The sequence below is a fragment of the Melozone crissalis genome, unplaced genomic scaffold (assembly GCF_028551555.1).
Source record: "Melozone crissalis strain CALT ecotype California unplaced genomic scaffold, PUWL_Pcris_2 ptg000063l_1, whole genome shotgun sequence".
Lineage (NCBI taxonomy): Eukaryota > Metazoa > Chordata > Aves > Passeriformes > Passerellidae > Melozone > Melozone crissalis.
In genome coordinates, this window is record NW_026535841.1 from 5,187,678 (window position 1) to 5,214,006 (window position 26,329).

The 26,329-nt window shown below is 45.2% G+C and overlaps 2 protein-coding genes across 3 annotated transcripts in view; both read left to right on the forward strand.

Annotated features, from left to right (window-relative positions):
* GCN1 (GCN1 activator of EIF2AK4) overlaps nucleotides 1–4,684 on the forward strand; it is a 38,240-nt gene extending 33,556 nt beyond the window's left edge. The window contains exons 54-58 of one of the 2 annotated variants that reach the window (XM_054288672.1): nucleotides 200–296; nucleotides 1,137–1,285; nucleotides 1,869–1,973; nucleotides 3,229–3,447; nucleotides 3,994–4,684. In XM_054288672.1, coding sequence (XP_054144647.1) covers nucleotides 200–296; nucleotides 1,137–1,285; nucleotides 1,869–1,973; nucleotides 3,229–3,447; nucleotides 3,994–4,119 — 696 coding nt within the window. In that variant the 3' untranslated portion in view covers nucleotides 4,120–4,684. The remainder of the gene's footprint in view (nucleotides 1–199; nucleotides 297–1,136; nucleotides 1,286–1,868; nucleotides 1,974–3,228; nucleotides 3,448–3,993) is intronic. The other variant, XM_054288673.1, reaches the window with a different exon arrangement.
* A 4,334-nt stretch (nucleotides 4,685–9,018) lies between these two features.
* RAB35 (RAB35, member RAS oncogene family) lies at nucleotides 9,019–24,443 on the forward strand. Its single transcript, XM_054288623.1, has 6 exons — nucleotides 9,019–9,122; nucleotides 13,475–13,525; nucleotides 14,284–14,407; nucleotides 20,978–21,102; nucleotides 21,192–21,316; nucleotides 21,841–24,443. Exons 1-6 carry the CDS (start codon nucleotides 9,071–9,073, stop codon nucleotides 21,967–21,969), a joined length of 606 nt encoding a protein of 201 aa, XP_054144598.1. The 5' UTR covers nucleotides 9,019–9,070; the 3' UTR covers nucleotides 21,970–24,443.
* Nucleotides 24,444–26,329: the final 1,886 nt, after the last annotated feature.

Here is a 26,329-nt window from a genome sequence, read left to right on the forward strand (position 1 = left end):
ATGGCTAGAAATAACAGAGTAAGTGAATCTAAAGTAAGCTCTTGTGAACTCATCTTTTAAAACAATGAATTTCATCTTTATGACTTTTCCATTTAACAAATCAAAACTTAGATAAAATCTGTAATTCTTCAGTCTCTGCTGGCTTTTCTCTGGGGTGTGTTATCTCAAGCCATGTTCTGTGTTCTCCCATCCCTGTCAGGATGCCACCCGCATGGCCTCGGCCGGCTGCCTGGCAGAGCTGTGCGCCTTTCTGTCCGACGACGAGCTCAGCAATGTCCTCTACCAGCACTTACTGGGTACGTGAAGCTCTCTACAGGACTGAACAGATGCTGAAAGCAGGGGAGATTCCTTCTCAGCAATTGATTCAGGCTAACTTTGTGACTGAAGCTGTGCTCTGTATTTTCCTGTGCTTTTCTTTGCTCATGGCTCTTAATTCGTGCGCTCTGGTCACAGGGAGCACAGGTAACTGGCTGTCAGTTGGAGTTGCCTGACTTTTTTCTCTGGATTTGTTATCTGATGGCTTTATAGAAGTACTAGCATGGCTGAGTAACTGCTGTTGCCAACACAGGGACAGTTGGACATGAGAGGATGTTCAAGGTGGGCAGGAGGGTCATCCCACATTTTGGGAGAGCACTGTGATCTTAGGTTGGCTGATGTTAATTGCAGGCCACATCTGATGGCTTCACACGCTTTTGGAAAATTAGGTAATTTGCCTCCAAGTTAGAAAAAACCGTGAGTTTTAAAGGACCCCAGTGTTTGAGAGTGTTATGGATTACTCTTCCCTGTAGGCTTAGAAAGGAAGTCTGTTTGGCTGGTCAAATTATAAATGACTTATACAAATTTATTAGAGTCAAAGCTTGTCTAATGTTGAACCATCAGAAGTATCTGAGTTGAACAAGAGAGTCCCTTGTTTGTGTCTGCCTCCCTGCCTGCTCAGGTGGTGTTCTTGCCTGGAAAAGGTGTTGCATTTTAGCTCTGTGTGTCTTTTTGGGAGAAATGCAGGAAGCAGGGCATTGCTTTACATGCTGCTTGTTATTTCATTTTATGGCAGTGAATTGACAAACTGCCAAAAGCCTCTGAGATGAAGAGGAGTAGATGGCAGGAGCCCTGCCATTGTTCTGTTCTTTCCTCTGCAGCAGATGTCTCTGGCATTGACTGGATGGTGAGGCACGGCCGCAGCCTGGCTCTCTCTGTGGCTGTGAACGTGGCTCCTGGCAAGCTGTGCTCCCCAAAATACTACAGCAGTGTCCAGGAGATGATCTTCAGCAATGCCACTGCTGACAGGGTGAGTCCTGCCCCACAGGGGGAGTGCTGCTGGGAGCAGTTTTGAAAGGTGTGTGAACAGGTTCCTGTGTAACCAACCAGGACAAAACCCCCTAGTGCCATTTGAAGATTCTCCCCTTGGCTAGATGCAGTTTTTATGGTGAAATTACACAACTGTTCTGGTTCTTTGAGTTCTGATCTCTGGGGAGATGAAGATTATTTAATCTTTAGCTGCAGAGTAGCTTTCATTTGGAGTAAATTACACTCCTGTTTCCCTAGGGAGTTCTTATTGACAGACCAAGTTTGCAAGAAGTGGGAATTACTCATTTTAGGAGGGAGTGTTTAAATCTGGTGTTGAATGAGTAGTTTGGGGTAGGAATTTTGTGGGCTTGGTGGGGCCTGCTGCCTTATTTCTTTAAGCTCATGGTTGCACTGGAATTTTTTCATCATATTACTCAATACCATTAACCCAGTGTTTTTTGATGCTGCTATTCTTTTGAAAGATGGGTTTAGCCTTCCACAGAAAGTGACAGACCATGAGTTTGGTTTTGAAGGTTGTTGTTGAACTGTGCTGTAGTAATACCAAGTCTTGTCTTTATGTAAAGATCCCCATTGCAGTTAGTGGCATCAGAGGGATGGGCTTTCTCATGAAATACCACATGGAAGAGGGAAGCAACCTGCCTCCCAAACTTTCCAGCCTCTTTATTAAGGTAAGAATTTTCATGTTAGCTACCTGCTGGTGTTCTTGTGTGATCTGAATCTCTGTTTGACCTAACCCATGGGTGGGTCTATCAAGTCTCTAAAAATCTAGAAATTTCTTTTTGAGGCAGAGTGCAGATAGAATCACTCTATCAGCCTGCTTTGAAGCTGTGAATACAACACTGCCATCCCTGCTCTAACATGGAAATTTGCTTTTGAGCCTTCTGTGCTGAATCTCAAGCCTGAGTCTTATAAATGCATTTTTCCTTTATAGTAGCAAACAGCTGGCAGAGAAGAGTGTGAGGAATCTGTCAGGTTTTTAACATTGCTAAAGGTCAAACAGCCTTTGCTAGAAATGTATCAAATACCACAACTCACCTGATCTGAGAACATTGAAATTAACATATTTTTCAGTTTATTTTGAATATTTAAATGTTTTTCTTCAAAATTCCTTTATTGGTTGTTTGTTTCTTTCGGTGTGTGGCTGGGGTTTTTTGATTTCTTTAGTTGTCTGCCCTCCCCAAACCCCACCATACAATTGAGTATCCCTCTTGGTAGACAAGGATAGATAGAGGGGTGATGCTGCAGTGTGTTGCATTTTCAGGTTTTACATTTCTTTGCAATTTACTTGAAAAAATACCAAACATACCAAGTTGACATAATACAGCCAACATTCTTCAAAGCAGACTTGTTTTTGAAGTCCATCTTTTCTATGTTAATAAAATAGTATTGTGTTAAAATATAAAATACCACAGTTGCCACAAAACCTTTATCACCACATTAATAATGCACCTGACATTCAGACTTTGCTTTCATGTTTTAAATGAGTTAAGGTTAAAATACAAAACTCTCATTCTTTGAATTTTGAGGTGAAATCCCTGTTCAAATGCACCCAGGATTCCAACCAGAGACTGGTTTGGCTGTTGTTGCTGAGTGAGTGTGTTGTAGACACTCTCAGCTTTTCTGCACTTAGTGGTCATTGTTGTTTCCTGAGACTGTTGAGATGAACATGTGATACTGTCATCAACAATATATTTAGAAATTTTCTATTGAAAAGTTGTCTTGTTTTCAAGGTTTGACCTTCTCTTACACAACTTAGTCAGACTTAACTGGTAACAAGTGTGTATCTTGTGTACCTGTGAGTTGAAAACTGTTTGCTTTTCTTAGCACAGTTTTAAATACTTAAATTAGGAAAAAAAATTAACAACTGCTTTAAATATACGTTCTTGGAATATCTGAATGTAAGTGTATCTTTGTCTCCTTCAGTGTCTTCAGAACTCATCCAGTGACATAAAGTTAGTTGCAGAAAAGATGATTTGGTGGGCAAATAAAAGCCATCTTCCCCCATTGGATACTCAGACAATTAAACCAATTCTCAAAGCACTTCTGGACAACACAAAAGACAAAAACACCAGTGTAAGAGCCTACAGTGACCAGGCTATTGTCAACCTCCTGAAGATGAGAGCGGGTGAAGAAGTGCTTGAGGTATGAGAAATATAAAAAGCCATACTTGTTGGTAGTAAGGCTGTGTCACCCTGTTCTGCATTTGTCTGTGAGGTGCCTGCAGCCTCAGAATGTGCTGGAAGTCTCTTATGAAATGGATTAAGTGAGACGTTCCCATTTTCTTTTAGATCTTCAGCAGGATTCTCATGCTTAGCTCTGAAGAAATCAGCAGCACCTGTTCTGTACAACCTTACAGTGCAGCATTAATAGAATTGAGGCATTTAACACACCCCCTTAGGCCTTGCCTGTGCTGAGTTCCCTCAGCTGGCACTGATAGTTCATTGCTTTGGTCACTTGGATGATCACAGTGGTGCTAGGAAGTATTTAGGATAGACCACTTAGTGCATCCATTTCCAGACCTAAGTGTGACCTGCTTTTGGATCCTTCACACGTCTGGAATTGTAAAACCAGGTGGAGACTTTTGGGATGTTTGGAAGATTTTAGTTGATACAGTGTGTAAGGCATTCACTCTGATTTTGAACGGTGTGCCGTAAGGAGTTGGTAACTGTTGCTGTCTCCCTTCCACAGTCAGTTTCCAAGATTCTGGATGCTGCCAGCCTGGAGCTTCTCAATGAAAGCTGCAGGAGGTCCCTGCGGAAGCTGGCTGGCCAGGCTGACTCTGAGGAACAGATCGATGACACCATCCTGACGTGATAAAGCTCCCAAGACCAGGAAACACTGAACCAACCGCTGCATCAGCATTTCAACTCCAACACCTATTATAAATGTTTTCATTTTTGAAAATGTTAATTCTGATGGGATTTCATGAAAAGGACTCCCAGAGAGTATTTTAGTATCAAATATACCAGAATAGCCTTAATTAGACCCACACTAGATGAAAATTAAAAATTTGGTCCCCTTTTTGAAACAGACATACTAACCAATACTGGTCATCTGTGGCCAATTGTGAGATGTGGCTAGACCACATCAGGCTTAATCTCTGGTGACAACTATTTCCTTTCCAGGGTCTGTGCAAAAACTCCACTACTGGAGGTATTGTTGGTTTTTGCACACCCCCTGGGAGGCAGGAATAGAACTCAGTGAAAGTTCAGTTGTATTGTTTCTGTGTACTGCTAACTTGCTGCTTGTGACGGTTCTGAAGACTGAAAATCCCTGTAAAACGGAGTATTTAAAATAGCCTTAGAAATCACAGATGCGAAAGGGGGATTAAATGCAGTCTGTTTAGAGAAGGAACATTTAATAAAGGCTCTCACTTTGATCCTTCTGATGTAAACTGTTCTTTTTACAAATGCATTTGTCAACAAACTGTGATTTACTTTTCAGGCCTGTTTATTCTAGGGCATACAGTTTGTAGAGTGGACAGTGCTGTGATCTGTGGAAACCTTTTGCAGAACTGAGGCAAGACAGGGTTTAAAGCCAAGCCAGAATTGACATTTAATGAAATTTGTAAATAATTACTCCTGTTAATTTCCAAAGTATTTTTGACTACAGACAGCTTTTTAGTTACCCAACTCACAAAAAGCCCTTTGTATTTACATCTTCAAAGGCTTCACAAAATACTTGGCTTTAGGTCCTTTGGTCAATGAGTTGTGCTGCTCCAAGAAAGTATTTTATTTTACCTGGCCACATATATCTCTCTTGAAAAAAAAATCAGTTTACTAGTAGATTTGATGTCACTTGATGGAAATACTGAAAATCTTGTTGCAGAATACAAATTTTTAGAAGGCTAAATGAGCTGTACATTTCATGTAGAGCAATAGTTACGTGAGCCTTACCTATTTTAGGAAACTCACAGAAGCTGGTTGCACCTGAGAGGACAGAGCATTAACATTTGTATATTTATATGTGGGTGGAGTGTGTGTGTGTGAGTGTGTGGGTGTGTGAGTGTGTGATCTTCCTTGCTTGTAACTCTGGATGGCTCAAACCATGATGATGGGAGAACACAATACACATAGAATTGGAGAGCATCAGGTGGACCCCCATGGGAACACACATTCTGCTAGAAGCAATTTTCTGATTGTTATGGCAGTAGCAGCAAACACAAGAACATTTTTGTGATATTCATACCTCAAACAGCAAGACAGAAGAGTGAGCAGGGAGTGCTGTGGTTTGTTCTGGTCGGAAGTAAAAAAATCTGACAAAAGGTTTTTGGTGCTGTGTCAGTTCCCAGCCTGTGGTGTAGCATCCTGACACCAGATTTGCTGTAGGAGTTAGTGGCAGGAACTGGGGATATCAGCTATTTTACCCTGTGCCTAAGATAGGCTCAGCTCCCACTGAACCATTCCTAGCTGACTGCCACACAATTGTTTATACAGCATTATAGCATGGAGATTCCATAACCTCTCACTGCCATCTATTTTGTTACATGAACTTACCAGACTGTCAGAACTTACCTCGTGTCTGAAGAAAAAGTCTTCCTTTGTGCTACTTGAGCCCATTGCTGCCTGTCCTGTTCCCACAGACACTGAAAACAGTTCATTTCAGCAGCAACTGCATCATCACTTCAGTGTCCTCACCCTGGATGAAATAAATTTAGATTTTCTATGTATTTCCTTACAGATTTCCATGTTTTCTAAACTTACACTGCTGCACCTCATGTTGGTTTCATTCTGACTCCTCCTTGCCTCGAGGTCTGCTGGGGAGTTGTTTTGCAAGCCTCACACAACAAACTCAGTTGTCCATCCCGGCACAAGGTCTGGGTGTTCCTTTGCTGCAACATCACAGTGTTGTGGACATGTTTAGTTTGTGATCAGCTATGAAGCCAAGCTACAAAATGGCTCTTTAGTTAATTATCTCTAATCTTGTATTTATACATTGGACATATTTCTGCAAAACTGCAGTGCTTCCCAGTTGGTCTGATAGAAATTGTGTTCTATTTCATCACATTTAGCTGCATTTTGAAGGTGGGTTTTAATTCTGATTTTTGCCTTTCAAAATACTTGTGAATCTGAAATCATCTTAAAACCACATATTCTGCACTGAGTTGGTAATATCAAGAGTGAAAACTCAGCTAAATGCTCTTAAAGATCTGGCAGCTTGGGGCACTGAGTTTCACCTGTGATGAATTAGCTGTGCTCTGGGATCCCAGGAACAGCAGTTAAACCATGCAATGCAAAATTCTGCCTGAAACGTGTACAAAATTTGATGCCACTCAAAACCCACTAAGAAGGTGTAAAAAATCTCAGTGATTGTACTGGAATCACTCAGTCCATTGCTGCAGCCAGGAAGGAATGAAAAAATGGCAAGTTTTGGTGAAGAATGGCTGTTTGAGCTCTTGACCATGAGCACCTTGGCTTATTCTGATTCCAATTGCTGCTCCACATTAACATGGGAAAGAAAATTGCAGGTAAATGAAGCCTTTTTTATTCACTTGTTCATTTCAGCCAAAAAGATATTCTGTTATTTTGGTGATTTGTATTTCCAACTTAGGTAGCAGCAAGTGGAAAAACTCATTCATTTTCCCAAACAGCACCTGAATTTCTGTATTGAGCTTAGTTCCTGAGAGGGAGGAGTAAACGGCAGGATTCACTTACATTTGTGGAGAATATGCTGATTTTTCAGTCTCAGGGAAACACTTGATTTGGATTTTGATAGCTACTTTTGCTAAACTATTTCTACACTGCAGTATTAATATATCAGAGATAAAATACCCATAATTTTTGCCACAACATGAGATCTGATAAATTGATTGTGCCAACTTGGAGACTAAAGAATTAATTTTTTTCTCATTTCAAATGTCTTAAAAATACCAGTTGTCAGTAAAAGATAATTTTTCCCTACAACTGATGGTAATAATATCTTTGAACTGTCAAGCAGCTGTCTCTGAGTGACAGCTGAACTGTGTGTATTTCAAGGAGATAAAAAAATAATTTATGAGAGAAGTTTAAATTTACAAGGTGCTAAAAACTACAATGGAAGAGAGACAAATGTAAAAGCATAAAATATTCAAATATTTTGATTTTTTTTTTGATTAGTCACAGTTCTTACTGTCCATTTTATTTGGTAACATCATGACACTTCATGCTTTTCACATGATGAGGTTTCATGAGCTTAAAAATAGAAGTAATAGGAGTCTCTGTCATTTTGGGTTTGAGCTGGTGGTTTGTGTGCTGGATTCAAGGGATTTCCCTGCAGCTACAGTGTCCTCAGTTACCCTGGTGCTGGATTGCCCCAGTGCAACATATCTATATCTATATCTATATCTATATCTATATCTATATCTATATCTATATCTATATCTATATAATTTATATCTATATCATCATCTATATATCTGTATCTATCTCTATATATGTGGTGTTTAAAATGCATGAGTTGCAGAGTGAATGTGAGCTAAAGGTCACATGGGTGGATTCCAGGATGTGAGGACCTTGATGAGGTGAACTTTGAAAACCATAATGTGTTTTTCAAGGTTAAGAAAGGGTTATAATTAAGTGGAACATGACCCACTAGACCAGGTTGCTCCAGTCCCCACCCAGCCTGGCCTTGGACACATCCAGGGATGGGGCAGCCACAGCTTCCCTGGGCAACCTGTGCCAGGGCCTCACCACCCTCAGAGGGAACAATTTATTCCTAATACAGATTCATTTATAATCCGTAACAATAATTTATTTAGTGCTAACATACCTCTTCCCATCGGGATGACAATGCATGTTACTAACAGGTTTCATTAAATAATTCAACTTGATCTCAGGAGTTCAAGTACCAGTGAGAATGTTTAAGAAAAATTAGAGGAAAACCCCAGCACTTTTCTTGCGCCATGTCTCCACTTAGAAGTGGTAATCACCTAAAAAGTGACCATAGTCTGGCAGAATTTGTGTAGTCAATGTCTGTGCAACTGATAACAAAATCACTCAGGCTGCTGGGAGTGCTTTTGAACTGCAGATGTGGCTGGGGACGGTGCAAGCACAGCTGCAGATGGGTGTGAGGCCAAGGCCCTTTCTGAGTTATACACAGGCACATCTGTGGATTAAAAACCCCGGGCATTTCATTTCAGACTGGCCTGACTTGTCAGGCCTGTGACACACACCTGGGCACTTCCTATCACTGCTGTGGGGCTCCTCACCTGCGGCTTGGGCTGCGCTGGTGACTGTTCCTGCACCTACACAAATCGCCCCTTTGGAGCGGAGCTGGGACTGCTGCGGCTCCCTCACGCCTCTGCCACTTTCCTGGGGGCAGCGTCGCTTTCTGCCGCGTCCTAACACGAGCACCAATGGGAACTGGGGGGGAGCACACGCCCGCCCGACGGCGGCCTGTCGGTGTCTGGGCACGGGGGCGAGGACAAGGTTCTCGCGGAGGGGAGGCGGAGGGCGGCAGGAGGCTGAGGGGGGCTGAGGGCGGCCGTTCCCTCACGCTCCCGCCATGGCCGCCGGCGCGCGCCGCCCGCCTCAACCGCCGCCCCTCGCGCGCAGGCGCGGGCGCGTGAGGGCGCGGCCGTTTTCCCGCGCAGCCGCGCGCGGGGCGGGGCGGGGCCGGCGCAGGCGCGGCGGGGGAGCTGGCGGCCCGTGGCGGCGGCCCGGCGCATGCGCGGCGGCGGCCCCGCTGTCAGTTCCGGCTGTTTGTCCGGGAAGTGGCTCCGGCCGGAGCCGCCGCCGCCCCCCGCCCCCCCCCCGCCCGCTCCGCCGCCCGCGGCCGCGCCCCGGCCATGGCCCGGGACTACGACCACCTCTTCAAGCTGCTCATCATCGGCGACAGCGGTGAGCGCGGGCGGCACGGCCCGGGGGCGTGGGTAGGCCGCTGGCGGGGTGGCCGCCCCTCGGGCCGTGAGGGGCCGGAGTGCGGCGGCGGGGCCGGGGCGGGCGGCGCGGGGGAGCCGGGGACGGGCGGCCTGCTCCGCCCGGGGCAGCCGCGGCGTTGTGGTGCCGGTGCCGCGGCGCGGGGCTGAGCCGGGACCCCGCGCTGTGCGTGAATGGCGGGGCGCGTTCGCTTGGGCTTCGGGAGGTTTTATCTGATAAACCTGCGGAACTGGCTACCGCAGGATATTATGGTAAATAGCTTGGCTGGGTTTGCGAAAAGGCAGATTAGACACGTAGAAGCCAGGACAGCACCGGCGGTGCTGCCGGCATCAACCTTGGCGAGCGCATGTTTTGACGGCGCCCACTAATCTGTTGCTGGGATGGGCAGGGAATTCCCTTCCCCTGTGACAGGCGGGTTAGGGATCGATGGGAAGGGCTGGCTGCCCTAAGGACTGTTGTTTCCAGTGTGGCAGCTAGTACGTTTTAACAGTCATTATTATCTTAATTATTATTCCTGAAGACTTCTTTTGTGCTTCAGCCCTGAAGTCTCAGTTCTAGAGTTCCTTATTTTTTTTAATGAATCCTAGAAGAGCTGGTAGCTTTGTGTGCTTCTTGTTGTAGCATAGGATGCAAATATCTAAAAAGAGGAGATAAAGGCGTAGTTTGAGGTTTTTTTTGAAAATAGACCTTTAAATACTTCAGCAACCTCAGAAACTTCTGGAGGGCTGAGCGTGTGAGCTGTGCCAGTGTCTGGTGCTTTGGTCTGGACTGGGGCTGGGAGGATTGGTGCCGTCCCTGCAGCTCGGTGTTGGTAGCACTCCAGCAGCTTACAGCTGAATTTCCATAAACTGGAGAAGGGTGCATCCACCCTCTTCTTTTAACAGAGGTGTGGTCCTTGGGGCGGCAGGTCCCGGCATGCAGCGAGGCACAGCTCTTGATGAAAGGCTAATGTTGCACGATCTTGGCAATTGTCACCTTCAGAAGCTTTAGCTTCATGCAAAAAAATGGTTTTTTCTACACTAAACTGTGTCTGCATGAAGGGATCTAAGGAGGGAGACAGGACAACAGCTTCAGAGCAGCTTAAACCCCAGGCAGTTCTGGGAGCCTTGGATTATTACAGCCAAATGCTGCATTCTGAGTAGAGCAGTGGCTTTGTTGGTTGCTGATGAGTTCCAAAACTGTTCAGGCAAGATAAACAGGATGGTGAAAACTCTGAGGAAGACTTCTCATTTTAAACAATTGAATAAATTTTGTCATCTCAGTCTTCTTCAGCAAAATCCCTGTAGTGTATCCAGTGAAAGGAGTTTTGTGAGAATTGTCACTGCCTGTGGTTCTCTGCTGTAATTAAATCTCACTATGTAGTTTGACTATTGATTTTTCTTTGGTTTTGTTTTTGCTAACCCCAACAGGATGGCTTTGTCCCTGCTTGCACGAAACAGTTTGCTTGCCTTGTTTATTGACATTTATTCCCTGCAATAGGAAGTGGACTGTTACTGGATAGGATAATCTGTCTCATCTGCTTTCCCTTGTATGCAAATCTGTCAGAGGGGTAGTAGGTTTGTGTGTTTTTAGAACAGGTCATCTTGAAAAGCTGCTGGTGATTTCAGCTGTGCCAGATATTTAAAAATAATACAGATGATCTGTGCTTTGCATCTGCTTCTTTAATTCACTCTACCGTTCAGTAAGATATGGGTCTTAGAATCTTGTCTGACACCAAAATATACTTTTAATTTTAATTGTGCAAAGTCAATAGGCCTTATATATTTTTTTTTGTTGTGTTTCATTTTGCTGTCTTGAAGAAGCTTAGGGCCCTGCAAGCCTTCTCTTCAGATCTTCAAACAGCTCTGTGTGGGAAGTGTGGGGTCACCCAGAGTGTGGTTTCTCTGTGTGAACAGTGTGGGTCAGAGGCAGGGTTTGTTTAGTGAGATCGTTGTCACTGGGAGCATGCAGAACTTCCTGAGTTCGGGAGCTTTCTTCCCTCTGGGAGCTGCCAGCCTGCTGGGAGCAGTGCAGCCTGTGCAGTGTGGCAGGGCAGTGTGGCAGGGCAGTGTGGCAGGGCAGTGTGGCAGGGCAGTGCAGCCTGTGCAGTGTGGCAGGGCAGTGCAGCCTGTGCAGTGTGGCAGGGCAGTGTGACGGGGCAGTGTGGCAGGGCAGTGCAGCCTGTGCAGTGTGGCAGGGCAGTGTGACGGGGCAGTGTGGCAGGGCAGTGCAGCCTGTGCAGTGTGGCAGGGCAGTGTGGCAGGGCAGTGTGACAGAGCAGTGTGGCAGGGCAGTGTGGCAGGGCAGTGCAGCCTGTGCAGTGTGGCAGGGCAGTGTGGCAGGGCAGTGTGACAGAGCAGTGTGGCAGGGCAGTGTGGCAGGGCAGTGCAGCCTGTGCAGTGTGGCAGGGCAGTGTGACAGAGCAGTGTGGCAGGGCAGTGTGGCAGGGCAGTGCAGCCTGTGCAGTGTGGCAGGGCAGTGTGACAGAGCAGTGTGGCAGGGCAGTGCAGCCTGTGCAGTGTGGCAGGGCAGTGTGGCAGGGCAGTGTGACAGAGCAGTGTGGCAGGGCAGTGTGGCAGGGCAGTGCAGCCTGTGCAGTGTGGCAGGGCAGTGTGGCAGGGCAGTGTGACAGAGCAGTGTGGCAGGGCAGTGTGGCAGGGCAGTGCAGCCTGTGCAGTGTGGCAGGGCAGTGTGGCAGGGCAGTGCAGCCTGTGCAGTGTGACAGGGCATTGTGGCAGGGCAGTGTGACAGAGCAGTGTGGCAGGGCAGTGTGACACAGCGGTGTGACAGGGCAGTGTCACGTGCAGCTCTGCAGCATCGCCCAGGGCTGCCGGAGCTCGGCCATGCTGCTGTGTCTGACAGGTCTGTGGCTTCTGGCTCCTTCTTGCCTTTCACTGAGCTGAAGGCCAGGGCTGCCTGGTCAAGAAGCTCAGCACTTGCTGCTGAAACATCCTTGTTTTATCTTAATTTCTTATTTTGTCTTAATTGAATGGTATTTCCAGAGCTTTAATTCTTGCTAAATAACCAGTCCTCTGAAGTACAGGAACTGCTCTGCTACCTTTTTTGAGCTCAGATGTATTGAAGATATGCATGCTGGAGCTTTGTATTTTTTAGTTCCTTTCCTCCTTTCTTCCTTAGCTTGGTAGCAGTGAGGAATGAGCATGGCTTCTCCAGATGGCTGGTGATTTGAACTCTTTGCAAATGAGACCTGGCTTACTGTAATCATGCAGATTTTTAGGCTGGTTTTTATTTTTTGTTGGTAACTGTTGTCACATGCCAGCAGCTGAGAACTACTGGAGTTCTGCATAGCCTTTGCATAGGTCTTCTCTTAAGAAGAACTTGCAAGTTATATATCATCAAAATAATTACCTTGGATAACTTCTACCTGAAAAGATTTAATAGATAATTACCTCGGTGAAGCTGAAGTTCCTATTCATGCCATAGCAGATTTATTTTGGGGAGGAAGGGTCATTAACAGCAGAGATGTTATGCAGAGATAACAACGTGGAGGCATTTAGATAGCCAGATTCCCTCGGGTGGGTGTGCAGGAATGAGTTTCTTATAGCTCTTGTCTGAAGCACTGTGAAAAATGCTTCCCTGCAGCAGGGTGTGATCAGGGTGCAAACAATCAGTTATGGAAAACCTGGATGGAGAGCTACTCAAAGCATTTAGAGGAATGTTTCATGAACATTTTGGCAACAGGGACAGCTTCAGAAAGGTGTGTGTCCTTCCTGTGAGATGTGGAGCAAGGCTGTTGTGGATGGCAGTACAGGACAGTGATTCCCAGTTCCTGTTTAGGCTCCTGTTACACCGTGGCCATGCTGCTGTGAGCTTTGTAGTACCGAGCCCGGTGTGATTGTCAGAGCAGTCCAAATTCCACACGGAATGGGAGGGGGGCAGTGCTGTTACTGACATCACACACGATGTGCCAGTGGAATTCAGTAGTGCTGAATTCAGAGCAGTGCTCTGAGCACTTGTTAATTCACAGGACATGCTCAGCTTTGGCTCTCTCTCTAGCAGATATAACCTACTGATTGTGAACTTGCTTTTAGTTACTATTCTTCTCTGACCTCTTGAACTGACCACAGTTCAGAAGCTGCTGTTGGAGGTTTGCTGAGGCTGGAGGAGGGAGGGCACAAGTGCCCCCTCCCTGCACTGCTACCAGGAGCATCCTGTGCTTGGTCAAATCTCCAAGGAGAGTGTGGAGATGAACAGTTAAGGTGGATGGTACTAAATGATGTGCTGATTTTTATGCAATGCATGGATAAAACATTGTTATGTCCCTGCCCCCCAGGATGACTGTATTGAAAGTTTGCTGTGTTTGTTTGTTGTAGGTGTGGGCAAGAGCAGTTTGCTGTTACGTTTTGCAGATAATACCTTCTCAGGTGAGTGGTTTTGTTTCCTTCAGTAAGTGAAATGCTCTAGGTTTGCTGCTGGTTGTAAGGAATCTGTGTTTGCCCACTGATAGCTGTGCTGGGAATACATCATCTTTTAACTTTGCATCTCTTGGTAAAGCCTGTGCAGGCCATCCTGCCTGATCTTCACTTGCAGCTGAGTATTGAAATACTGAGGTGGTTCCAGAAACAGCTTGGGTGGTTTTGGTTGTGCTATATTCTGCAGAATTCCTATTAGCCATTTGGGATTTAGATTGATTGAGTATTGTGGTAAACCACTTAACATTTGTGATATAACCAATTTATTGGGAGGAAGCTCCTACAACAGAGTATTCAAAATAAGGATTGTATTCAAAATAAATGTTTCCACAAGTATTTAAAGCAAAGTGTTGTCTCAAAATTTTCACAAGTGAAATGCTCTCATAGTTACTATGTATTTCTTGAGCTATTTGGGTGCATACTCTTGATCAATGGGATAGAAAAATAGTTTCATTTTGTAACACTGAGCTGTTAATTTTAAAGGTGGCATGGGAGAAGTGGTTTTATGGCTGGGAAGAAAAGCTGTTAGGTACAGACAAAAATATGTAGATCAGCATGATATAAGGCATTTTAAACAGTAAGCAGATATGGGGAACCTTGTTCTGCTGTCCAGTCTGAGAGCTGCTGCCAAGTAGTGTTCAAGAAATGTGCTTTGGGACATCCAAAATAAACAAGCCTTAGGTTCTCACTTACCCACACTTTCCCTCCAGGCAGCTACATCACCACCATTGGGGTGGATTTTAAAATCCGGACAGTTGAGATCAATGGAGAGAAGGTGAAACTCCAGATCTGGGACACAGCTGGCCAAGAACGCTTCCGGACTATTACATCAACGTGAGTAACACCAGCCTTTGTGCTGGGCAGCTCTGCCTCTGGATCTCATAGGCCAGGCTTGGGGTTTAGCTATTGAAGTGTTTCACTTGATTAACTAATGAGAGCTGTGTGGTCTGTACAGTGAAACTTCTCTCAGCTCTGTCAGAACTGACTGTGCTGGTGAGATTGGAACTGGGATTTCAGAGTTCCTCACCCTTCTGTGCATTTCTGTGGTGGCTTTGTCTTATTCCTCTGCTGGTATTCCCTTATTCCTCTGCTGGTAGAACTGGAGTTATTAGACTGCATGTAGTAGACAGCTTGTCTCAGTGCCTGTCCAAGTTTGTCCTCTGATTGAATGCACAGCAGAAGCACAGAGTGCAAACTCTCTGCCAGTGTCATGTAACTAATGAACAGCTTGAAGATTGAAGAGTAGGATTTCTCCTGGTTTTCCTTTAGGACAAATGCTTCAGCAGCTATCTTTATGTGGAGTTCTGCTGAAGCAGACGCCCACATGATATTAACCTTTTCCTTGGTTGGAATTCAGATTCGAACTCATTGTCCTTTTGAACAGCATGTGCAGAGCTTTTCCTGTTCCTGAAGAAACCACACCTAGAGCTGTGGTGGTGGGAACTAAGAATAAAATGTGTTTGTAAACTGATTGCAGTAAAAGTGGACTGCTCACGGGGGGAAGAGGGAAAAGTGCACTTGGAAATGGAACTTTTGTTCCTTGGGTTTTAACCAAAATAATTCTTGGAAGATCCATGTGTTTCACTTGGTCTTTCATGACTCACTTCTCCTTTGGTTCTTACTTGAGAGGAGGATAATTTTCAGCTGATAAATTGATTAATTTGCTGAGACCTGAAAATAATGAGATTGGTTACATCTGTGTTATGTCTAGAAATGGCAAAGTTGACCGTGATGTGTGCGCCGCCCCTTTCCTCTGCACTCCTGTACGGATATTGCTGGGTTACTTCCATTGTTTCTTAAGTGTTTAGCTTGAAAAAAACCTCAGCTGCCTCTTGTAGGGTTCCTGTGTGTGACATCACTTCTTGTTGGAGGCTGCAGGCAGTTTTGGGAAGGAAGTGGTGAGGGGGAGGCAGCCGTGCAGTGCTGCAGCCCTGTCAGCTGTGACAGGCGAGTCAGAGAGCCCCCATTGTGCTGAGTCAGCAAATGGCCTTCCTGTTTGCAGATTCCCTGGGCTCAGGAACGAGCATTGGCTCCTGGGGTGATGCCAGCCAGCTTAGAAAGCCATGGTGTGTCCAACACCGAGCAGGGATACCAGCAAAGGATTCCTCTGTCACTGGGAATAGCTGCGGATCGGACCTTGTGCAGTGTTTTATGGAAATTCTTTTCTTCATTATCATTTCAGATAGATCATGAAATGGTTTGAGGCATTTGTGCCATGACCTCTTGGAACTCTGCTGCTACTTCCTTTTGCATTGCTTTTTACCCCAAGTGTGGCCTATTTTGCTTTGGGGGGATGTCACTTTTTGGGGTTTGTGCCTTAGAGCTCTCGTAGTTACTGAATGGTAACTCCATGGCCAGGGAAGAAGATCTGCATTTCTTGCAGTTCTGTGCAAAGAAGTTCATGTGCCCAAGTGCATTTGAAGTGTTGAGGAAAAAGCTTTGGGAACGCTGTTTATAGTGGGATGAGGGCTCCTCTTGCTATGTTGGTTGGCTGTGCCTGTCTAGTGTTCCTAATCATATCACCTATAAAACCAGGCCATAACAAAAGTTAAATTTTAGAAATGGTTCTGGCTGGCTTGTTTTGTTTTGGTTTTTTTAATTAATTGGCAAAGTGGTACTGTAACTGATTTATTAATCCTAAACCAACTGACAAATCAAGTAACCTTGCTTGTTCTTACAAAAGGGCTTGGCCATCAAATCATGGGTGGAGTGTGAGTGCCCTGTCAGAACGTAGTAGTCTGCCTAGTCTTTGACTAGATTGAGGTTTAGACTGAAGTTAAGAATATAAAAGGTGTTCCTCCAGTATTACAGTAGGTCAGGGAGTCCCTTTACAGTGAAAGGCAGAGTTCAGATTGATGTTGAGCCAAGCCTGGCAAGCAAGCCTGAAATTAGAGCCCATCTGGTAATTACAGTAATAGGTTGGTAGTTCTGCTGTGTGGACTTAGAACTGCAAAATGGTAGAGGTGGTAGGAAGTTAATAGTGGAAAATTGGGAAACATTAAAAGGTTGTAGTAGTTTGATTTCACGTGACTGTAGCTACAGTCAAAAGCTGAAAAGCAGAATAAAACTGTTAAGGAACAGAAATCAAGTTTGTCTGGAGTATTCTACAGAAGCTCAAGAAAATTTCAGCCTAGGAAGTATAAAGGCAGCTGGTTTTATTGTCTGTTAAATGTGGAAATACTGGGATAGCTGGTGCCTTCTGGGAGGAGAGGCTGATCTGTGTGAATCTGGTTGCCATGGAATGTCATCCAAATTAAATTTGATTTAAATTCACCAGGGATTTAGCATGCCAGGATGCAGCTGTATTAGCAGGAATACTTAAAATGCATGAGCAGCCAGTCCCTGTACTTGATTTCCTCTTGTAGACAGGACTACTTTGTCCTGATTCAGGACTCTGGGTTTAGGATTCAAGCTTCACATAATGGCTGTCAGATGCCAGCTCAGGATGAATAGTGATAGCAGAAGGACCTTCTGCCATGGTTTCCTGTGGAATGGCATGTTTGAGAGAGGGATAAGATCTTGGAGATGACAGAATTGCTGTGTCTTGTAAAGCAGATATGACTAAAAGGCTAGTAGTTAAAAGACTGGTCTGACTGGCAATAGACGTGCTTCCAAGAACTTGAGAAAGATGAGTATGAAACCAGATTATTAGAAGTCTCTGGAAATGGTTAGAATTCTAGATGAATGAAAAAAGGAAGGAAATGTGTGCTACAAAGTAGTGAAATATGAACAAAGAAGCTGGATTAGAAACCAGTGCCCTGTCTTTCACTTTTTGGCAGTTGAATGTTTTCCTGAAAAAAACAACATATGGGTCCTACTGGACCAACATAGTGTCCCTTTTAAATGTGACTTAGCTACTGCTGTGCTCCATGGAGCTGGTTGTTATAACTCCAGATGTTAATATTGGGAAGCAATTGAGGGAATCTTGAGAGCTTTCTCACTGGTTTCTTGCTGTAGTAAATCCCCAATGAGTGGCAAATGTTCCCTCATGTTTCCCAAGGCTGTGTTCAGGGATGTGAGGAGGGGATGCAGGTGGCTGCAGGACATGTTGAGTTTGGGTAATCCCCAGGTAATTCTAGTGGTAGAACAAGCAATAAGGTGTTTATTTCAATTAAATGTTGGCTTTCTTAAGCCTTTTCCACACCTAAGCTAAATGTAAAGCCTCGAGGTCTAGGGACTTCCAACTGTATGGGAGATTGTTGGCTACCACCAAGCATCCAAAGGTTGCACAGGTGAGGTTTGGTTGTCTTTCAGCTCAGCAGGATACTTTCATGGATTCTCTTAACATGAATAACTGGTCTAGAACATATTTTCTGTATTTCATGAAGGTATTTCCACCAGCAGATTCTGGCTTTGGGGGTTTGCAGAGTACATGGCAGAGCACTCCCACCACACAGAGGACAGCCAGCATCAGCCTGTGACTGAGAGGCTCAGATTGAGGACTTCAGGTCTCTTCTGCTTTCATTTCTGTGGTCTCCATTTCCCCAAAAATGTGGATGGGAAGGAGATAAGACATTCTTTCCCTTGTGTCAAAGTCTCAACTACCTCTTGGTTGCCAAAAGCACAAAATTTACACCTACTCCTCCCTGAATGCCAAAAGCCCCATCTGTTCTCTACTCGCCAAAGCCCACAACCTGTTATAAAAGCAATTCTGCACTGCATCATTCTGGAAGTTGAAGTATGGGATAGGATAAATTAGATTTTGTTTGCTAGTACTGTCCTGCATTTGGGGTTGGAGAAGCTTCTCTGTACTTGTTAAGCCTTAAATATTATCTGGGATGCAGAGCATCTAACAGCTGATGGAAAACAGCATGACCAGCTTTTTGAGGAGAAATGTGTGATATGGGACTTAAGAGTTAGAGAATAACAGGTAGTCATGGTGTTATCTCTCAGGCTCATCTCTCTTGGTAATAACAGCCAATAGAGAAAATGACATTTTAGTGTAGATGAGGGGTTGGCAACCTTTCTAGAACGATGTGCCAGACAATTTTCCGTTCCAAAAATAGCAGCAGTGTGTGCTGGTAGGCACTCAGCAGGAGTCAGGGGTTGCTGTCTTGCACAAAGGAAGCTATTTCTGATGAGGTGGTTGGCAGTACCAGTGGCAGGAGCTCCAAACCCCATTGCTGTGGTGGTCTCTGCTGCAGGGTCCAGCCCACAGCCCCATCCCAGGAGCAACACGTGGCAGGGCTGACGAGGTGTCAGCAGTGGGATTGGTGCGTTCAGGCTGCCCCTTCTCCGCTCCCTGCCATCATGTGCTTTGCTCAGGAGAACATGTAGGTGCGTGGGCAAGGTAGGAGCAGCAGGATGCTGTGCTGGGCCCCTGCTTGGGCTGACAGGGATGCCAGGCTGGGTTTGGTGTGCACAGCAGAGAAGCAGCTCTGCGTAGGTGCAGCTGAGCCACCGCGCTTCTCCAAGGGCTGCCTTGGCAAATGCAGTGCTCAGTGCTGGGGAGGAGTGGTAGGTCAGCCTGGGGGCTGCTGAATTAAAAGATTATTAGGTGATGATATGGGAGAGCTTGAAGGTAATTGGTTTATTGTTCTGCTGTGGAGAAATGCAGTGTGTTGGCAGGATTGATGTCACACAAAACAGGATTCATCAAAACCGGTGTGCAGGGCATGCCGGTATCAGGAGGGGATGGGTTATTTTTGCAACATGTGGATTCAGGCCATGAAATACTTCCCTCTAAAGGGTCCAAGTTATGAATAAAGTTGTGCTGTAATCACGTAAAGCACAAGTGCAGTGCTGTAGCAAGTTTTGAAGTTGTTGAAAGAACTGACTGTGAATGGAGTAGAACATTTGAAAGTGCAGAATTTCTTATGGGCTGGGAATAAGTAATTCTTACCTGAGTTAGTTCTTGCCAAGGGAAGCAAATGCACAGCATAAATCACTGGTAGAACATGGCATGGGAGAAGCATTTGGGTGTCTTCTGCAAGTGCCCAGACAGGCAGTAGGAGCAGACTGTTCTGCTGCTGCAGAGCATCCTGAGGAGCACTGGTGCCCAGGGGCTGTCACTGCAGGGGATCAGGAGAGGAAGATGTGTGACCCTGGGGGTGCTCTGTGCCTCTCTGCAAGTCTGATGGTGCATAAAGGCAGGTGGCTTCTCTTGGAGAAGGATGATGAGGCTGGAGGTGGGAAGAGACAGTGACTTGCTGAAGCACTTCAGTAGCAAAGTGAGCTGAAGCTTTGAGATCTTCTCAAAGGTGGGTTTGGGTTAGGTTCAAAGCTTTGAAGTTCAAAGGTGTGTTTGCTGAGTTGGAAAAATCAAAGAGGAGCAGAATGGTCTCAGTGGACATCTCTGGAGTGCACTGGATGTACTGCAAGAAGTGCTTGTGATAAGACAGCAAGGTCTAGGAATGCTATCACAATTTAAGGGAAAATCCTCAATTTTGTATGCTGGATTCTTGAATTTTGTGTTTTAAAAATTTTTAATATTGATCAGAAGAAAGAGAAGAGGATGAAAGGAAAAGAAGAAAGCTACACATAATACAAAAAATGGATCCTGATGAAGACCTCACTGTTAACTGTTTCCTGTTTCAATTACTTTTTATTTTTTGGGTTACAGCTGTCTAATTTGCCATAGGGAATGTACTTGGTAGCCTTGTGATTGTGGCTGAAAACTGAGAAGGTAGAGCTTGCTGGTTTTCTGTTTAGCATTTTCATGGTGCACATACTGTCTGTCTTTGGTAGCTTCGTGCAGGTGATAATGTTGGAACCTGAATTCAGATATTCTTCTTGCATATCAGACTTGTGCATCATCTTCTAAAGGTGCCAGTTGCCCAAGACTAATGGGAATAAACTGAAATAAAGCTTATTTTTAATGGCTAAAGGTAGCAGAGTGTATTGAATGCACATATGGAGTGGATCTGTTGAGTAGGAAGGTGTGATCAGAACACAGTCGCTCAACAAGACAGAAATTTTTGAGAGCTCAAGAGAACTGTGACTGAAGGTTGAGTATATTTGGAGATCTGCTGAAATTTTAGTCTGTAAGTGATCGTTCACAGATAAGAGAATTACTGCAAGAACTTGATGTGGCTTGTACAGCCCCAAGGATCACATCACATCACAGGCAGTTCTAAGCATGTGCTGGGGGTACCATTGCCTTTGGTCCTGTAGCTGGAAGACAGCATTCATCTTTGAAGGGCTTGACAACCTGGAGAAGGAAGATTTTAGAAGACTTTGGACTTGGAAATGTATTTGTGTAGAGTGAATGAGCAGGGAGCTCTGTAGCTTTGGAGGAATAGCCTGGGATCAAGCTGTTATAAAAGAGCTGCATGAGTTTCAATGGAAAGAAAATGAGGGCACTTGATTACCAGAACTTGAGGATTTGTTGTGAAGCCTGTAGAAGCTCAGTGGAAGAGAAGGTGATGCCCTGGGTTAACATTTGCTGTCCTTTGTACCCCACAGGTATTACAGAGGAACACACGGGGTCATCGTTGTCTACGACGTAACGAGCGCAGAATCTTTTGTGAATGTAAAGCGGTGGTTGCATGAAATTAATCAAAACTGTGATGATGTCTGCAGGATACTTGGTAGGTAATCAGGGAGTTATAGAGCATCTTAATTAGTGAGCTGGCCTCCTGAAATACCAAACTGACTTTTATTCTCTTTCCTTTCTTAGTGGGCAATAAGAATGATGACCCAGACCGAAAAGTGGTAGAAACAGAAGATGCCTATAAATTTGCTGGGCAGATGGAGATCCAATTGTTTGAGACCAGCGCCAAAGAAAATATTAATGTGGAAGAGGTAATATAATATTCAGAAGAGTAGAGATAGAATGATTTAGGGATAATGGTGTGGGAAGAAATAAAAATTCCATTCTTCCCATTGAGAAAGAAAAGGTTGTACGAGTTGCAAGTAGTGGGTAAAATGTCAAGAAGAGACATTCAGCTGTTTTTGGAAGAGTTGGGAAAGCAAAATGAAGGAGGCTCACACTGCATTTTCAGTAGCTTTGCAGTGCTCACTTATTAGGCAGGAAACAGTTGAGAATGCTTGTAGGAGGTAAGACTGCCCAGGCTTCACTCCTGGCCTCAATTGCCAAACTGCCCTGGTTTTATTTACTGGCTTGGAAAAAGGGATAGAGGTACTGTTTAGCTTGGGAGTGGGTTGGGAAAAGGTGTTGGATTTCCACTTGGGCCACAGTGGGTTGGGGAAGGTCTCTGAAACGTTATTGAAACATACAGAAAAGGGGAATGGCTTCCAAGGAGCAGCACCCCACAGGAGCCAGCCCGAGTTCTGGGGTGGTCTGAGTGTGCTTGTTTCTCTTGCAGATGTTTAACTGCATTACAGAGCTTGTCCTGCGAGCAAAGAAAGAGAACTTAGCAAAGCAGCAACAGCAGCAACAGAACGATGTGGTGAAGCTAACGAAGAACAGTAAAAGGAAGAAGCGGTGCTGCTAATGCCCCTTCCCTGCTGCAGAGACTCTGCTCTCAGACAGATCAGCCCCTCCAGCTAGACTCGGGCAATTCCACTGGGGCAGGCTTTGGGAGGACTTTCTCAGTTTTGTGCCGTTATTTAAAGATTATTTTTTCTCCATGTTTTCTATCAAGAGGCGCTGGCACCTTCCCACTGCAGTGCCAAGAAGGTATCGGATGGAATCTTGCCCCCCTCTCCTCCCCTGCTCATTCCAGTGCGCCTTGTAGACAAGAAGGACGTTGCCTACCAAGTGGACTAATTAACCCAAGAGTTTGTATATAATGTATATTGCTTTAACCAGCCTCGCCTCTCTGTTGTCGCTTTGGCTTCTGCCTTCTTAATGTCAACCAATCATGGACTGCAGAGTTCATCTTTTTAAAGAAAAAGTTTAAAACTTCTTAATTTGAGTTGGCCCCGGGCTGGCACTGCTTCCTGGGGCCTCCAGCTGCATTTCTGTTGGGCTCCAGGCTGGCATCTGCTGCCCCTGGGGCCCCTGGCTTCTCCTGGAGTCCCTGGCTGTTCCTGGGGCTCGGGCTGTGTTTTTCTAGGTACCAGGATTGCAGGTGTTGCTGCTGGAGCCTGGGGTTTCATTTCACCAGCCCCTGGGCTGGCAGCTGGAGCTGCTGCTGGGGCCTGGAATTTCAGCTTGCCGTCATCCAGATTTGTGGCTGGATCCTTGGGTTTCACCTCCTTGTGCTGCAGCCCAGCTGTACCTGTGCTCTCCTGTAGTTTGTATCAAGATACTGGAAAACAAACTGACCTGCAGAAGTGGGATTTGTTTGGATAAAACCTTTTTTTTTTTTTAAAGCAAAGTTTAACAACTTTGACCTCTGCTTCTGGTTCTGCCAGTGTCCTAAGTGAGGGTCCATTTCTTTTGAGAAGAACAAAAATCATGTGATTCTGCCAAAAACCCCAAACTTCTCCTTATTGCCCTGTCCACAAATAGGCAATCTGAACTTGAATGTGAATTTTGGTGGCAAAGCTTTTGTTTTTGAGAGAGAAAAGGCATGAAAAAAATCGAGCTCTTCTTATTGATGTCTGAATATGAAAGCTGCAGGTTCATTCCCAGGATTCTTCAGTTAGGAAGGAGGACTGCTGTTTAATGCAAAGAGATGGAAAGCTTGCTTGCTTGGGTTATGTGGTGGTGGAGGATCACACTTGGAAACAAACTGGGCTTGCTGTGCTCAGCAACATTTTCCTGGCCCTGGTCAGCCTTTCTGGGAAAACAAGGGCTCACTTCCTCAGCCTGAATAGATGTAGTTAAAGGTGGAGAGTGTATGTGTGTGTGTAACTAAAATATCAAATGTCTGGGCTGGAAGGACATGCTCAGCACCTGAATTATTGCCTAAATAATATTAAAAAATAATTTTACCTTAAAAGGCATGGAGGGTATGACTTCCTTTAAGGCCCTGAAGGTTGGACATACTCCATGTGCCAGTAAGTAGCCCTGTGGAATTGCTGGCCTAAGTTTGGTAGGATGTGATTCACCCATGTCCATGAGCTTGGAGTCAGCCCACTTCTCTCCCTTCCTCACCCTTTCTCCAGGAGAGGCTAAATTTTAGTCACTTATTTTGCCTGCATTTTTTTAGATTTTTCAGGTTGTGGTGAGAGCCCTGATCATACAATCACATCACAGTCAATCACTTTAAAGACTTTTTCCGAAGTGCAAACGATGAATGTGCAACACGTGGGGTTTTTAATGGGTTCAGGTGCTGGGATGTGGATCCAGCTGCCTTCACCCACCTCTTCTCTTCACATATCCTGCATTGGTAACCCAAAACTGGAGTGAGCTGGGATGGTGCTGCTGGGCTGAGCTCTGATCAGGGTTGAGGGGCTGTGCAAAGCGGTGGCTTTGGTCACACCAGTCCCTCCTGCCTGCTCTCCAGTGTGGAATGTGCTGTGTGCTGGAGGAGCTGGGCCAGTCCCTGGAGCTGTGCTGGGGGGTTCCCCTGCAGACTGAGGGGCCCAGCTGTGTTACTTTGGGAATCTTGTTGGTAGCTGTGTGCAGATCTAGGAGGGAGTAACTTCATATAGGCAGAAGTAAAGAACGTGTCTGAATTTACTGGAAATGATGCAATAAAATGAGGAAATGGTGCACCCAAGCCTGGAGTGTTCTCTTATATGGAAAAATTGGTCCTCTTTGAGTCCAGGTTTTTGTGGCTGTGGTTGGAATTCTGTCAATCCAGGTTCAGCTTCCTGGCTTAAAAGTGGGAATTTCTTTTTTTTTTTCCCCAGAGCTGGCTGTAGAGGAGCAGTTACCTCTGCTCTTGCCATCACTGTTCAATTGGAAGGGGTGGGGACCGTGTCTCTAGTGGTGCTGATGTGAAGTTTCCTAAATGTTGAGCAATGGAATGTCTAACTGGTTTGCTAGGATTATTTCTGTAATGGAAGTTTCTAATTATGCTTTTTAAATAATTTTAAAAAACTAAAAATAAAGGTTACAAGCTGCCAAATCTTTTTTTGAGGCTCTGTTTCCTCTGCTGTCCAGCACCTGGAGGTGGAGGGTGGCAAGCCAGGGGTGAGCTCTGCTGCTGAGTGTGAAGGGTTATTTCCTGAGAGGGGATATTAAAAAAAAAACATAATTAATGCTTTCAAATGTTTAGTTGCTGTTTTAGTTTGAATGAAAGAGGAAGGTGGAACTTATTTCTGTGTGAAGTGAGAATGCCTGTGATTGTGCTGAAATCTTTTGTCTTTCTGCTCAACAAAAAGCATTGAGTGAGCTTCAAAAGCTCCTTGTCCCGAGGTGAGTAAAAATCATCTGGAGTCTCTCCTCACTTTCCCAGAGAATTTCTGTGTTTAATGAATCTGTGCAGGACCTGCAGCCGTGGCTGTGCCCTCAGCACCCCCTTGCCCTGCCCAGGCTGGTAGAGATGGAAAGCTGCTCTGGGAAGGTGCCTTGGCTGTGTCTGTGCCCTTTGGGAGGAGCAGCTGGAGGGGACTCCTGGGGACTCCTGGGGAGCTGTGGATGGCCTGAGCTCCAGCTGCTGCCAGCTGTTTGTCACTGTCTGTGTCTGCTGGTTAAAGTCCTTCCAGTTTGAGTCTGCCTGCATCCCAGGGCCAGTAAAGGACAGCAGTGGCTGGAAGGTGAGATGATTTACCCACCTTTAGGTGTTCCTGTGCACCAAGAGAGGCAAATGTTTCAAATGTTTCTGCCCTGGCCCCTTCTCCCCTAAGCACACACAGTGGCTTTACCTGGCTGAATTTCATGGGCTGATGCAGCACCAAAGATGCTGTTGGCTGTTAAATGACAGCTCAAAAAATGAGCTTGTTTTGCTGCTGGGCACAGTAAAGTGGTGAGAGCTGAGACAGTATCGTATAAATGATGTTTTATTCTGAAGAGAACTATTTACAAAAGAAGTAGAGCATTGTTTTTACTAAAAATATGCCTTTATAGATTTTTATAATATGTATCTTATAAAAACCATACATTTATTTACATGACTGCTACATACAAAAATTACAGCACTGTGGTATATGTACATATCTATAGGTACATTCTTTCTGCTTGTCCCTGCTGTGTGCTTTTTCCCTCTCAATCCAAGGGAATCATTGCTGCAGCACCCAGACACTTCCTTTCTTGGCTTTTTGGTTCAAACAATCTTGCTTTTTATAGCCGAGTGGGGAGTAGAGAGTTTGCCTGATGGAGAGGCAGATCTGGAATCTACCATTCTAAGTAGGACAAGTGCATGTGGCCCTGCCTGCAACCTCACTTCCTGCTCTCTCTGCAGAATGACTCTGTTGTCAGTAACTTTTTGATTTACTGTTCATCTCCATGGCAAGTTGCTGATCTAAGTTTGTATGAAGATAAAGTGCTAGTGACTTGCCTTTCATTTCCATTTGTTCCTTGTTTACAGTTGCTTCCCTTGCAGAGTTTAGGAAGGGGAGACTGATCCCTTTTCCCTCAGGCTGGTGTAACAAACATTTGCCCAAAGAGTCACCTGTTACCTGTGGGAAAGTCCTTTTAACCTTAATCTCAGCAGGCATCTCTTCTCTGTGCAGTATTTGAACAGTGACTGTGCAGCACTACTGTTTTATTTACCATTATCTCAAAAGCAAGGCTGAGGGTTGTGTTTAGAGCTGCTGATCCCACTCATTAAATCTCCTCTGGGATCCTGAGTACCTGCTGGATTAATGGGCTTCCTCCATCTCCTCTCCTGGAGCTGATGTGTCCTTTACACCGTGGATGTGTCCTGCAAGAGTCAAGTGCCACACGTGAAGTGTCATCCAACCAGCACTGCAAGGCTGATTCCAGGCTGTGACAGGATGGAGGGGAGTGAGTTAATGACAGCACAGAGTGAAGCAGTCGGGACCTTGTTCAAACACAACGTGACAAATACGGGTGAG

Excerpts from the sequence above, each read along its gene's own strand:
- RAB35 (XM_054288623.1), top strand. The coding sequence starts at position 9,071 with ATGGCCCGGGACTACGACCACCTCTTCAAGCTGCTCATCATCGGCGAC. Across the intron at positions 21,103-21,191 it reads TGATGTCTGCAGGATACTTG|TGGGCAATAAGAATGATGAC; the intron begins GTAGGTAATCAG and ends TTCCTTTCTTAG. Across the intron at positions 21,317-21,840 it reads AAAATATTAATGTGGAAGAG|ATGTTTAACTGCATTACAGA; the intron begins GTAATATAATAT and ends TTTCTCTTGCAG.